At 49.2% G+C, this 15,143-nt stretch overlaps 1 protein-coding gene across 1 annotated transcript in view; it reads left to right on the top strand.

The window, feature by feature from the left end:
* Positions 1–15,143, top strand: part of LOC310781244 (formin-like protein 3) — a 46,323-nt gene that overhangs the window by 13,109 nt on the left and 18,071 nt on the right. Inside the window, exons 2-4 of the mRNA XM_083641814.1 lie at positions 11,774–11,857; positions 12,055–12,135; positions 12,284–12,360. Coding sequence (XP_083497940.1) covers positions 11,774–11,857; positions 12,055–12,135; positions 12,284–12,360 — 242 coding nt within the window. The remainder of the gene's footprint in view (positions 1–11,773; positions 11,858–12,054; positions 12,136–12,283; positions 12,361–15,143) is intronic.

The raw sequence follows: 15,143 nt of genomic DNA, 5'->3' as shown, positions 1-15,143 counted from the left end.
TAGTGTAGCCCATTTCCACCACAGGTAGTAGCCCGGTCCCGCTCCGCTCGACTCGATAAATGGTCTCATTCCACTGGTAAAAACCTGGACAGCCCGGGTTGATTTGGGGTTGAGTCATGCTACTTTTGGTCCCTGCTTCTTTGGGGTTCTAGGGCTGTGAACCCGGTACCATACGGTGACGTGAAAACATTATAGACGACTGATTGGTCAGGCAGAATCATGTTTACTCTGTCTATCTACTGACTGTCAATGCAATGCTGCATACCAGTTTAGTGGGCTTACCTTCTCTTCTGTTATGTTATTTCCATCAGTCTTTTGTGTTGCTTGCTGCCTTCGCCTCTGGTGAAATAAAATCGTGGCGGTGGTTTCAATTGTTTTGAGAGAGGAAGCCCTTGTAGTTGAGTGCAGCGTCGTCTCCGCTAGGCCGCTGGCGCTTTGGTGAAGCCGCGGTCTTGCCTGGTGAGAGGCCGCCGGGGTAGAGTTGACTAACAACAAAGTGATATCCATTCTCCTGGCCGATTGCCACATTTGCCCATGTAGGTCATTTAGAGGCACCAGTATTTCATAAACAGTTTAAAAGTTCTGTGGATCGATTTAATTTTAACGTTATGTTATGTTATGTTATGTTATAGCCTACTTCGGCTATAGGCGGAGGACAGATATGCGGTCGCTATGACGACCAGTTGTGGGCGGGGGTGGGTGATCGGCGGTCGAAGCAGAACATCCATCGGGCCGAAACGAGTAGAGCCGAGTGGTGACAAGCTGTGCAGGGCTGTAAAATGTGGTGGAAATGAGCCATGCGACTGCAGTTGGTGGCGATAATGCACCTCTAAGCTGGTATGCCAACCAGCACTAACACTGAATAAAAATAAGCAGAACCATTTAACTGTAACAACACACTGTTTTTATTTCTCATAACTATTCAGCATAACTTTTCTTCAAACATCAACATAATAAACAAAATAAGACTTTTGCCTACTAGTGCAACTTGAGAAGAGGCTAATATGAAAAATAGTGCAATCAGAATGGATTGGCACTATTTATATATATATACATTATTATTATTTTCTAGGTTTTTTGGTTCCCACGTGATCAAACCGGTTTGGGCTCGTACACCAAACCGAACCGGTAAAACCAGAAATCGACCCATGCCTACCCTCCATCCCTCTCTCTCTCCCTCCCTCCCTCTCTCCCTCCCTCCCTCCCCCCCTCCCTCCCTCTCCCCCCTCCCTCCCTCTCTCCCTCTCTCCCTGCCTCCCCCCACCTCCTCCTCCAGGAGAGGTGTCCAGAGCCGTGCTGTAGGCAGGCCTAGCCGGTCCTCCACGCAGCATCTTTAGTGGAGGGACTGGGCCTTTGTTGTGATTGGGCGGTTCAGGTTACCTCGCGATCAGATGTCCGGGTGGCCAGAGAAAGCAGGCACAGTGTTTTCTCACACTCTCGCTCTGCCACTCTTCAATTCAAGGGCTGTTACCTCGGTCTGGAAAAACAGCTCAAAAACAGAGACTCATATCACACGTAACAGCTAGGGATGCTAATTTTTATCAATTTCCTTAATCGATAAATTGGTCATGTTAACGATCAATTAATTTATTAATCATATTAAAAAAACAGCTTTTGACATACAAAATAGAAAATACTAAATGCAGGCTTTTACACCTGTCTTTAGGGCGACCCAACACGTTGATCAACCAACCAAACGTCCTGCATTAGCGGTCATTGTGCTTGTGGACATATTTTAACATTGTATTACAATGTTTACAATGAATACTGTTGTCTTTTTGGGTGTAATTCTCCCACGCTGGACGTTCTGCCTGCTAGCTTCTTCTTCCTCTGTATGAGCAGTGAAAGTTACATTTTGCCCTTGTGGTGTTAAATCATTTCAGCAAAGAAAATAAAAATAAGGAAATAGCACATAGCCTACATTGTCGATTAATCAGTTAACATATAGAGACAGTCGGCATGTGTGGGAATGCCCACAAAATGTTATACGGCTGGCGCGCGAGTGGGGTAAAACCGCCCATATATCTCAATGGGCTGACTCGCTAAAAGAAGGTGCTGCGGCTCTAAACTACAAGTTTGGGGATTCTAGAGCAGAACACAAGACGTCTGCTCAGATGTGAGTTTACTCGCCTCAACCTATAGTTTGATGATCAAATTCTTAACGATCGATTAATCGATTGTCCATTAATCGTTAACATCCCTAGTAACAGCAGAGACTCATATCACACGGAACAGCTTCAGGACAAAGAAAGATTACGAGTGAGGGCAGTTTTTGATTTCCTGCTAAGGAAGTCTCTGCAGTGCCATGACAACCGTGCTTCACTGCCAAGGAAGCAGACAAAGCCTAACAACAGTGCTGGCAGTACTATTAGCTGATTACAGGCTAGGGTCATAATAAGTGTATCTGATAACACTTTATTTGGATAGTCTAATGTTCACTCTCATTCATGCTCACCTTACTATTAGGCGACCGAAAAGTGGATGTTAGAGCTAATCCTGAGCTAAGACTAACCCCTAACCTAACTCTGACATCATTTTTAAACCTGAATCCAACCCCACCATACACTGCTTTTCACACACTTACAGTAGGAGTGCAGTGTCACTTGAACCTTAGCAGACTTTTGAGTGACACACGCAGTACAGTCACCTGATAGGAAGCTGACTACCACTCCCGTTGGCCCACATGTGGTGACTTTGAGTGATGTCATTCCTGCAGGCCCCGCCCCCACATGTGGTGACTTTGAGTGATGTCATTCCTGCAGGCCCCGGCCCCGCCCCCACATTGGTGACTTTGAGTGATGTCATTCCTGCATGCCCCGCCCCCACATGTGGTGACTTTGAGTGATGTCATTCCTGCAGGCCCCGCCCCCACATGAGCTCATAGTGAAAGTGGAAGACGTGTGTACGTCAGACAGAAGTCACCTGAGTGACAATAAACATGTTGAATCTTGAGAAGTTCAGAAGTTGCTTTGTGTCTCTACCTGTCCCATCTCAACTCATTTACTTCCCCTTGCTTTTTCCTGCTTTTTTATGCCTCCGCCGGTGATAGCCGAGCCGGAGGCATTATGGTTTTGGGTTCTCCGTCCGTACGTCGGTACATCCCCTCTGTCCGTACTTCTGTCCGAGGAATTTCGTCAAATTTGGCTCAAACGACCACTTGGACTCAAGGATGAACTTGATTACATTTTGGTGGTCAAAGGTCAAAGTTCAAGGTCACTGTGACCTCATGAACAAAATGTTCTAGCTCGTTAACGCGATATCTCAGGAACGCCTTGACGGAATTTCGTCACATTTGGCTCAAATGTCCACTTGGACTCGAGGATGAACCGATTACATTTTGGTGGTCAAAGGTCAAAGTTCACTGTGACCTCACGAACACCATTTTCAAGCTCGTTCAAACGCGATGTCTCAGTGAACGCCTTGACCGAATTTCTTCACATTTGGCTCAAACGTCAAAGTCTGGACAGACACGCATGTCGACTGCTCACTTGTTGGCGGGGGCATATATCCGCTGTGCGGTCGTTCTAGTTAGACGTGTATCTCTCTTGAACCATATCCAGTGAGTCACCTCTGGCACACGGCGCTGGCAGGGCGCATGATGACCCAACCTCAGTAGATACAGGTTGTCTTTTCTCCTCATCATGAGGGCCTAAATGTGCTCAGTGATGTTGACAGAAAACAGAACCATATTCATGTTGTTTTCTTTGCCTCCTCCTTCTTGTATCCACTTTGTGACGGGGCTCAAGCATGTCTTATCTCCCGCTCCACTAGGTGGCGCACTCTTTTCCATGGTGACTGGAACACTGAAGTGTTTTGTGAAGTGTGTTGCTATTTTACATTCATCCTGGCTGCTGTGAAACGGAAGCTTGACGTTGGAAGTGGAGAGACCCTCTCATTATACAAAATCGGTGTATTCGGTTTAATCGGTTTATAACCAGCTTTACAAAAGCTGGTTATTATGATGACATCATTATGACATCATTTGGACCAGGAAGTACTGCAAATGAATGGGGCGCTCGCTCTGGGTCCGGGCAAGATGGACGGAGGGATTGTTGTGTGTTGTTGATTATGTTGACGGGGGAGTGCCTCCAGTGGAGTGGTGCCTCTTCCTGGACCACCACCCCACCCTGATGAGCAGACAGTCAGATGTTGTGGGTGGGGGGGGCTGGTGAGGTGGCGGGCTGTCTGGAGCTCCGTGTCTAGACTGCCACAGAGCTCTGGTCCATCTCTAGGACATGTTGAGCTCTTTAGCCACCCACTCCTTCCTCTCTCTCGCCTCTTTTGTCTGAGCTGATGACAACTACGCCCGGCCTCTGTAAATATCATCAACTAGTGGGGAGTCGAGGAAGTGCAGAGACTCATCCGCTGGTCGCTGACACGTCTGTGAACTGAAGGCAGGCACTGACTTCTGTTCACACAGCCACTCTCAACCCGCTGATCAAGCAAATAGGACTGGGTGTGTTTGTCTAGTAAGCTGCTTTTTGGGGGTAGCTCACTCTGACTCATTAGTTTTATATGGGGTTTTTAGACAAAGCACGGCAGTTTACTGGCTGCATTTGCATCTCTGCTGCAGAAATCTCACAGAAATAGATGCCTGGAAGCAACCCAGGGCGCAACTGGTTCAACACAGAGTCTTCCAGAAGTACAAACAGACTGTTTATCCTAGTCTTATTTCAGTCCCAAACAGAGGAAACTGTGTTGGACATAGATAGGGCCCTGAAACGTGCAGGTTTATTTCTGGTGTGTGTGGTGGTGGTGGTGTGGCGTCTATCCTGCTTGTAGGTGTGAGGCCGTGGGAAAGCGTAGCGAGGGAAACGTTCCGTCACTCTTTTCCATCTGTCTCTCAGTGATTAGTTGGTGGAGCTTCTGGCTGGAGATGCAAGTTCTACGCTCACCTCAAGCCTAACTGGAAATCAGCAAGGTTGGACCAGCAGCAACTACTACTAGGCTCTCTCTCAGTCCAGATTGAGTTGCCCTGTTGTTGACTCTGATGTCTGAAGGCTCTCTCTCTCTCCCCCCCCCTGCTTGTGGAGGACTGGGCTCTCTCTCTCTCCCCTGCCTGCTTGTGGAGGACCCGTGCGTGACTCGAGAGAGAGGCCTCCTCCTCCAGTCTCTGATGGCTCTCCTGGACCCTCCATGCCCCCTCAACCGGCAACCTGACCCCCTTCAACCGCTTTAACTGTTGAGTCTTTAAAAAAGAACTCACTCCTCCGGTCTCAATGGCTCAAATGTCTCTCTGTTTTACAGTTTAAATATCCATTTGGCGGCCGTGCCTCCTGCGCCCCAGCTTTTCTCCAGAAGATCTCTTTGTCTCCAAACGCCCCCCCCCCCCCCTTCATGGGTTTCTATTATTTTTTCTCTCTTTTTCTCCCTGGTGATCCGCTCGCTATTTCTTCCATGACACTTTGTCATGCCATTTGTTGACTCTTTCCATCCTCTTTTTCTGGCTACTCTTTGATTTGCGTGCAAGCTGAAGGGAACATGATGTGTGCCCCTGCCCTGTCCAGTCAGATCTACATATTACATAAAAGCCAAAAAGATAGTATATCGTGGTAACCGTGACGACACAGTCCAAAAATCATACTGGAGTTGATTCCGCAGGCCTGTTCTGTTCCGTCTTCTCCGTGACTGTCTGTTTTGGAGCTCGCTCGCTGTCTTGGCTAACAATGGGGGAGCTAATGATTGGGGAGATAGAGGTGATAATAGAACCAGTTGGTCTGGTTGTGCAGTGTGTGTGTGTGCGCTGGGCTAGCCTAGCCGCAGCGTTGCGCAGCACACACAGCAGCACCAGGGGGCACATATTGACCCTGCCCACTAGCCTTTGTTAGCTCTTTTCTATGGGGGGGGGGGGAATAGCTCAAATGTCAAAGGATGGGAATGGCAGAATGGCAGGGTACCAAATCACAACAAAGCACAACACTGAGTCCTTTGTGGAGCCCAGCTCAGGTCAAACAGGAGAGAGAACATGTGGGCAGCGTGCCTCCAGAACAACAAGCATCAACACACCAACAACATCTTCACTTCTCTAGTATCTGACTCCTCCCACAATGGACAGGTAGCTCCTCAACCCTCCTCAAGCAAGCCACTGTTTTTACTCACACCCTCATATATATATATATATATAAATAATATATATTTAATAGAGAGATATATATATATATATAATATATTTAATAGAGAGAGAGAGAGATATATATATATATAGAGAGAGATATAGAGAGAGATATATATATATAGAGAGAGAGAGAGATATTTAATAGAGAGATATAGAGAGATATATATATAGAGAGAGATATAGAGATATATATATATATATATATATAGAGAGAGAGAGAAATTAAATTAGCTAAATTGGGCTACTTGGCTCAAATGACCTTACTAAATCTAACCAGAAAGGAAACATTTTCTGTCTTTGTGTTGGCTTATTGTCGCAGGTGAAACCTCTTCTCTGTCCCCTCAGTCGGCTCCATGGGATCTGTTGTTTTGACTTTGATCACTACACACATTTGCACGCAGTCACACCTGTATTTGCTTAGAGTACCCGGGGCTTTGCTTACAGTACCTGAGGCTCTAACTGTCAACGATCAGAAGAAGAATAAATGTTAAGGTGTTTTCATGTCTTGTAATGACTCTTTTTCTCCTATGGAGGGGGAGTTGCCCATTTCTTTCTTCTTCTTCTTCTTCTTCTTCTTCTTCTTCTTCTTAATAATATTAATAATTCATTCTTCTTCTTCTTCTGGATCAATTTTTGTTTTGTTTTTTTCTCTCCCATTTCCACCAGTTGTACTTGGCCAATTCCCCTGCTGAGCTAGTCTCATGTGGTCAGACCCAACAAGGGTCTGAATTGATTGATTTGATTGATTGATTGATTGATTGATTGATTAATGATTGATTGATGGATATAGCAGAACAAAATCCAAGGGATAGACATGTAAAAGTGTGAACACTTATTTCCAACATGGTCCCTCACACACAAGTCACACAAGTCAACTTTCCGTGGGAGAAATCTGATTGGCTGGGCTGTGACGGAAGTTATGCATTTTCACCCGGGATCTATTTACCTGATGCACGCATTCCAAATGCACCGCCCACGAGGTCCATGGTTGGTCAATTCATATATCTGTCACTGTCAGGCATCCTTGTTTTGTCTTGGGGGGCAGGGCCATCTACGGCTGGCTACTGGGAGACTGCTGCTAGGCTGTCCCGGTCGTTGCTCCACCCCCTCTGCCGATCTGTGTGTGTGTGTCTCTGCCTGGCCTGCACTGTGGCAGTGTGTCTGTGTGTGTGTGTCTCTGCCTGGCCTGCACTGTGGCAGTGTGTCTGTGTGTGTGTGTCTCTGCCTGGCCTGCACTGTGGCAGTGTGTCTGTGTGTGTGTCTCTGCCTGGCCTGCACTGTGGCAGTGTGTCTGTGTGTGTGTGTCTCTGCCTGGCCTGCACTGTGGCAGTGTGTCTGTGTGTGTCTCTGCCTGGCCTGCACTGTGGCAGTGTGTCTGTGTGTGTGTCTCTGCCTGGCCTGCACTGTGGCAGTGTGTCTGTGTGTGTGTCTCTGCCTGGCCTGCACCGTGGCAGTGTGTCTTCTGTGTGTGTCTGCCTGGCCTGCACTGTGGCAGTGTGTGTGTGTGTGTGTCTGCCTGGCCTGCACTGTGACAGTGTGTCTGTGTGTGTCTCTGCCTGGCCTGCACCGTGGCAGTGTGTCTGTGTGTGTCTCTGCCTGGCCTGCAGTGTGTCTGTGTGTGTCTCTGCCTGGCCTGCACTGTGGCAGTGTGTCTTCTGTGTGTGTCTCTGCCTGGCCTGCACTGTGGCAGTGTGTCTGTGTGTGTGTCTCTGCCTGGCCTGCACCGTGGCAGTGTGTCTGTGTGTGTGTCTCTGCCTGGCCTGCACCGTGGCAGTGTGTCTGTGTGTGTGTCTCTGCCTGGCCTGCACTGTGGCAGTGTGTCTGTGTGTGTCTCTGCCTGGCCTGCACCGTGGCAGTTTGTGTGTGTCTCTGCCTGGCCTGCACTGTGGCAGTGTGTCTGTGTGTGTGTCTCTGCCTGGCCTGCACTGTGGCAGTGTGTCTTCTGTGTGTGTCTCTGCCTGGCCTGCACTGTGGCAGTGTGTCTGTGTGTGTGTCTCTGCCTGGCCTGCACTGTGGCAGTGTGTCTGTGTGTGTGTCTCTGCCTGGCCTGCACCGTGGAAGTGTGTCTGTGTGTGTCTCTGCCTGGCCTGCACTGTGGCAGTGTGTCTTCTGTGTGTGTCTCTGCCTGGCCTGCACCGTGGCAGTGTGTCTGTGTGTGTGTCTCTACCTGGCCTGCACTGTGGCAGTGTGTCTGTGTGTGTGTCTCTGCCTGGCCTGCACTGTGGCAGTGTGTCTTCTGTGTGTGTCTCTGCCTGGCCTGCACTGTGGCAGTGTGTCTGTGTGTGTGTCTCTGCCTGGCCTGCACTGTGGCAGTGTGTCTGTGTGTGTGTCTCTGCCTGGCCTGCACCGTGGAAGTGTGTCTGTGTGTGTCTCTGCCTGGCCTGCACTGTGGCAGTGTGTCTTCTGTGTGTGTCTCTGCCTGGCCTGCACCGTGGCAGTGTGTCTGTGTGTGTGTCTCTGCCTGGCCTGCACTGTGGCAGTGTGTCTGTGTGTGTCTCTGCCTGGCCTGCACCGTGGCAGTGTGTCTGTGTGTGTGTCTCTGCCTGGCCTGCACCGTGGCAGTGTGTCTTCTGTGTGTCTCTGCCTGGCCTGCACCGTGGCAGTGTGTCTGTGTGTGTGTCTCTGCCTGGCCTGCACCGTGGCAGTGTTTGCCTCAGAATTGAATTACTGGCAGAGAACACTGCTCTTGGGCTGTTTGCTCCACGGTTCTTTCTTAATCTGCATGGCTGGCCAGCAAAACAAGGGGGACGAGGCTTTGGGCCTGGACAGATGCTGGAGCAGATATCAGGGCTTATCATCTCATTCATCATTAGGCTGTCCATATCAGAATAAACTTGGACAGCGTAAAAAAAAGAAAGAAGAGATATCCACTTAGTAGAATTGATAGATCTCATTAATTAACGCACTATTAATATTCCTGCTAAGTGTTGTCTGGATGCACTGGATCCATCAGCTAGCTGAGCAATCCATCTAAATGTGAATCTGTTGTTCACCTTTTTCAATAACATCTACATACATCTCAATACCGGATTGTAAGTAGTAACAAATTAATTACAATGTTATATGAATATAGGATCTTTTCATGAAATGAAACAAATTATTATTATTATTATTATTAGTGTTTTAATCAGAACCCATAATTAAGTGTGTGTAATTAAGTTACACTACCGCTAATCCGTAATTTGGCATAACCTATTTGTCAATGTCTTGAGAACATAACACAGCAGTTTTGATTGTGGGTAAAGATAGTTTCCTGCACTCAGTCATGAGTGAGACAGACGATCAGAGACAGATGAGAGAGGCTAGTCTTCCACGGCCCTCCTGGTATGACCTTCCTAAGTGGAACGAGACTTGTGTTGAAGGTAAGATCTCCCCCAGGAGAGGAGAGACAGAGGGGAGGAGTCAGGCTCGATCCTGCAGCCCAAAAAGAGAACATTTATTGTAAATTTGCAACCATTCTAAACAGGATGCAGCATTCCTCCTGTAACTCTGGACATCTGGAATGCATGGTCTCTATTTTCTGCTGTGTGGGTTTTGGAACGTGAGTTATGTCAAAGAGCCCAAATGTAGCAGCTTGTTCCTGCTTTGTTTTGGGCTCCAGTCACAGCCTCATTCTCAGGCTTTGACTGTTGCATCTTTGCATCACAATCTATTTCTTTTCACTGACTTCCAAAGCACTTTAGGGTCATCATGTGTTAGTCTCCCCCCCCCCCATTTTTTTGCCAATTGTACTTTGGCCAATTTCCCCCTGCTGCCCCGGTCGCTGCTCCACCCTCTGCCCATCTGGGGAGAGCCGTAGACTAGCACCACGCTTCCTTCCGAGACATGCGCAGTGGCCAGCCGCTTCTTTCCACCTGACAGCGGGGAGCTTCACCCGGCAGGACGTAGCACGTGGGAGGATCGATCAGGCGGCCCCCCGCCTGACCTGCATCATGCGTTTGTGAATGTTGTCTCTAATTTCGGCTTTTCCAAAAAAGATTATGTGATGGGGGAAAAAAAAAAAAAGGTTTATTATTTTTTTCAGATCACCCCTCCCCAAACCCCGCGTTTTCTCCCCAAATCTAATTGGCCAATTCCCCCTGCTGCCCTGGTCGTTGCTCCACCCCCTCTGCACATCTGGTGAGAGTTGTACACTAGTCACTAGCACACATGCTTCCTCTGATACAAGTGCAGTCGCCAGCCACCTCTTTTCACCTGACAGCGAGGAGGCAGGAGGTAACACATGGGAGGATCACGCCATTGCCCCCAGTTCCCCTCCACCCTCAAACAGGTGCCCCCCCCCCCCCCCTCCCCCCCCGGCGACCATAGGAGGCACTAGCGGGCACTAGTGCAGCCAGCGACCAGAACACATACCCTTAATCCAGCTTCCCACCCGCAGACATGGCCAATTGTGCCTGTACGCCCGACCAACACGGGGGCTCGAACCTGCGACCCTCGTGTTGGTAGGCAGGCAGAAAACAAATAAATAAATAAATAATGTGATGTAAAATGTTTAGTCTGCTTTGGACGTTCAGTGCAGCAGAATCACAGCACGATCTTCAGGCAGACACACGAGTCAGGGGAAGCACAGTTGCACAGAAGCTTCTTGCCTTCATCGCTACCCTCAGTCCTCTCTTGACGAGACAACATGATTCACTATGTGCTGATGGAGGAGGCTAACGTTCTTCCCAATGTGGAAAATGCATTTTCAGAAAACTCACATGTTGAGATTCCGCCTCTATGACTCACCGAGTGAGCAGCACCATAGGAAAAAGTATATGTGCTGCTCCCTCCATCCATCAAACGCACGCTGGCCCGGCACCGCTCGACGGTCAAAATGCCCATGAGAACAGCATGTGTGTTGGCTGGGGATGGGTTAAAGGGGCAGTGCGTCACGTTGTAGACGCGGGGCTGAGTTATAGCCGGGGGTCGAAGGTCAAGCTGACAGGCAGTTTGTGGCCCGGGCTTGGGGGCACTGTTGAGACGGGTGTAAAAAATGGGGGTTCCCAGTGCCGACAATCCCTCATGTTTCTTCAAAGAGAAACGCTGAGGCGATCGATTTCGGGGGGGCGGCGAACTCCCTCATATTGTAGCACTTCCTCAATTTGAAGATTTCCCACGTTGACCCCTGACCCCTGTTTCCAAGCTGTTGGCTCGGTCAGAGAAGCCATCAGTCGGTAAGCTTGGGTCATGTAGTTTGCGTTGACTTTTGACAGTCGTCGTGAAGACATAAAATGCTTCAGTGGGTTGCTCCCGAAACGCAAATTGGAGTATTTAGGGTTTCATTTGTACCGCAGTAAACTGGCTGCCTTGGGGACGTGTCGTGTGGTGTTTTTACGGCTGCTAATAAGCCTTTGCTGTGATAGCAGTTATCGTGGTTAAACCGTTAAACGCACGTTACTGTAGTTCAGCCTGAATGGCTGAAGGACACGGAGGCTTGGGCGTGCAGAGAGGAGACGCGGATGATCTCATGCAGCAGGATGCATAAAGTCAACACAGGAAGTGAGGTCATAGTGTCACTGCTCACACTTTGGGTTGTGGTCTGAGCCATTAGAGACAAAGAGGCCTAAACAGCCATGTTTTTAGGGACACAGTCAGTCGCTGCTCCTATAAATAGATCAACAGAAATAAAGAAAGCTGTGACTCAATGAATCTAATTTGACTCTTGTGTGTTTTCAGAATTCCATGAACCTGCCTCCAGACAAAGCCAGGCTCCTCAGACAGTACGACAACGAGAAGAAGTGGGATCTGATCTGTGACCAGGTGCCTTCATCAAATCTGCTTCATAAATCTGCTCAACCAACACTGAAAATCCACACACTTTTCCCCTCCCCCACTTTGCATAGTCTGATCATTTGAGAGAGAGAGATTATTATTATTTTTTACTTTCTTATCATCCACCATTGTTTGAAGTGGAATGACAGTCCTTCATCTGTTGTGTCTCCTCTCTGGTGCTACAGGAGAGGTTTCAAGTGAAGAACCCGCCCCACACCTACATCCAGAAGCTACGAGGCTACTTAGACCCCGGAGTCACGCGAAAGGTGGGTGGGAGTTGTCGCTGTGTAGACGTTGCCTTCACGGCACAAATCACCGCTCAGAAATAGCCTCCTCTTAAAACGTGCACGATCTGACTGCCTATAAAGAAATATTGATATCCTGACAAATCTGTGCTTTGCTTGTGTGTTACAGAAGTTCCGCAGGCGGGTCCAGGAATCCACAAAAGTCTTGAGGGAGCTGGAGATCTCGCTGAGGACCAACCACATTGGGTAATCTACTCTTCTCATCTCTTCCTGGTCCTGGTGAATTGTGAGAAAAATGACAGGATCAGTAACATAACTTTCATACTAGCATATAGCTCCGCTCTCCAAAATTATTTATCCATCCATATGGTGAGGGCTTACAGAGACTAAAGCAGATGCAGTGTTATCCCCCCCCCCCCTATGAAGAATGGTCCTCCCTCTGTTCTTGCTGGGACCCAGAGCTTCTTCTGGTGCCAAGCTCTCTCTCCCATTGTTCTAACTTGCCAAGCTCTGCTGCAGCTCCACTTCACAGAGCTGGTCCTCATAAGGCCCAGATGGTAGCAGCTTCACTTCACAGAGCTGGTCCTCATAAGGCCCAGATGGTAGAAGCTCCACTTCACAGGGCTGGTCCTCATAAGGCCCAGATGGTAGAAGCTTCACTTCACAGAGCTGGTCCTCATAAGGCCCAGATGGTAGCAGCTTCACTTCACAGAGCTGGTCCTCATAACACCCAGATGGTAGAAGCTCCACTTCACAGAGCTGGTCCTCATAACGCCCAGATGGTAGCAGCTTCACTTCACAGAGCTGGTCCTCATAACGCCCAGATGGTAGCAGCTCCACTTCACAGAGCTGGTCCTCATAACGCCCAGATGGTAGAAGCTCCACTTCACAGAGCTGGTCCTCATAAGGCCCAGATGGTAGAAGCTCCACTTCACAGAGCTGGTCCTCATAAGGCCCAGATGGTAGAAGCTCCACTTCACAGAGCTGGTCCTCATAATGCCCAGATGGTAGCAGCTTCACTTCACAGAGCTGGTCCTCATAACGCCCAGATGGTAGAAGCTCCACTTCACAGAGCTGGTCCTCATAAGGCCCAGATGGTAGAAGCTCCACTTCACAGAGCTGGTCCTCATAAGGCCCAGATGGTAGCAGCTTCACTTCACAGAGCTGGTCCTCATAAGGCCCAGATGGTAGCAGCTTCACTTCACAGAGCTGGTCCTCATAACGCCCAGATGGTAGCAGCTTCACTTCACAGAGCTGGTCCTCATAACGCCCAGATGGTAGAAGCTCCACTTCACAGAGCTGGTCCTCATAAGGCCCAGATGGTAGAAGCTCCACTTCACAGAGCTGGTCCTCATAAGGCCCAGATGGTAGAAGCTCCACTTCACAGAGCTGGTCCTCATAACGCCCAGATGGTAGCAGCTTCACTTCACAGAGCTGGTCCTCATAACGCCCAGATGGTAGAAGCTCCACTTCACAGAGCTGGTCCTCATAACGCCCAGATGGTAGCAGCTTCACTTCACAGAGCTGGTCCTCATAACGCCCAGATGGTAGCAGCTCCACTTCACAGAGCTGGTCCTCATAACGCCCAGATGGTAGAAGCTCCACTTCACAGAGCTGGTCCTCATAAGGCCCAGATGGTAGAAGCTCCACTTCACAGAGCTGGTCCTCATAAGGCCCAGATGGTAGAAGCTCCACTTCACAGAGCTGGTCCTCATAACGCCCAGATGGTAGCAGCTTCACTTCACAGAGCTGGTCCTCATAACGCCCAGATGGTAGAAGCTCCACTTCACAGAGCTGGTCCTCATAAGGCCCAGATGGTAGAAGCTCCACTTCACAGAGCTGGTCCTCATAAGGCCCAGATGGTAGCAGCTTCACTTCACAGAGCTGGTCCTCATAAGGCCCAGATGGTAGCAGCTTCACTTCACAGAGCTGGTCCTCATAACGCCCAGATGGTAGAAGCTCCACTTCACAGAGCTGGTCCTCATAAGGCCCAGATGGTAGCAGCTTCACTTCACAGAGCTGGTCCTCATAACGCCCAGATGGTAGCAGCTTCACTTCACAGAGCTGGTCCTCATAACGCCCAGATGGTAGCCATTGTGCTGCCTCGTCCACTCCCCCATAGTGTTGAGCAGGAAGCTTTGTTGTGTATGCCAGAGGGACAGGAAGTTTGGCTGACCAGTGCTGAACCTAGCGAGGAGCACACACACGCACACACACGCACACACACACGCACACACACACACACACACACACATACACACACACACACACACGCACACACGCACACACGCACATAAGGACACTTTTTATCTCTGCACATCTCTTGCAACTTCATTTTCACAACAGTTGAGTTGATGGTACATCTACCTACATGGAGATGATGCTACTTTCAGCCTTTGACTTTGTCATGGTTGACGTAATCCTGGCCTTCATAATCTGATGTGACCAAAGATGTTTCCCACATGAGAAACCTGCTGCCAGCCACTTCAATCCACTCTGAAGAAGAAGAAGTCTGCAGAGGAATTCATGACGTGCCAAGAACAACTCATATTCTCTTCTTCTGCCTCATCAATAAACGTCTGTTTCAACGCATTTCCCAGAAAAAGACCCTCACAGGGCGAGAGAGGAAAAGCGAGCTATTTTCAGACGAGTTTGGTGGGCAGGATTAAGTGTAACAGATCCCGGGTTTACTGTGTGTGTGCAGATGGGAACGCCGGGGCCACTTTCTGATGTGTTATTCTCCCGGATTGCCAAGGAAATCTGAAATAGCAGCAACTGGCTGGGCAGGAATAGAGGGAGGGAGACGGAGTGAGAGAGAGAGAGAGAGAGAGGTCAGAGGAAAGGAGGGAGAGAGCGGGTGAGGGGGGGGCTGGTAGACAGGAAACTGATGATCAAGCCCGCCTCCCTGTCCACCCCTCCTCCCCTTCACCCCCTCCACCCAACCTCACCATGGCTTTGTGTCCGCTTTCCTCTGTTCCTCCGCTCACCTCTTGGGGGCCTTTTCCTGCCTTTCCTGCCTGACTCAGTGT

Source organism: Poromitra crassiceps, assembly GCF_964638095.1.
Source record: "Poromitra crassiceps genome assembly, chromosome: 8".
Lineage (NCBI taxonomy): Eukaryota > Metazoa > Chordata > Actinopteri > Beryciformes > Melamphaidae > Poromitra > Poromitra crassiceps.
Note: the sequence above shows the minus strand (reverse complement) of the source record. Positions and strands in the feature narration are given on the sequence as shown.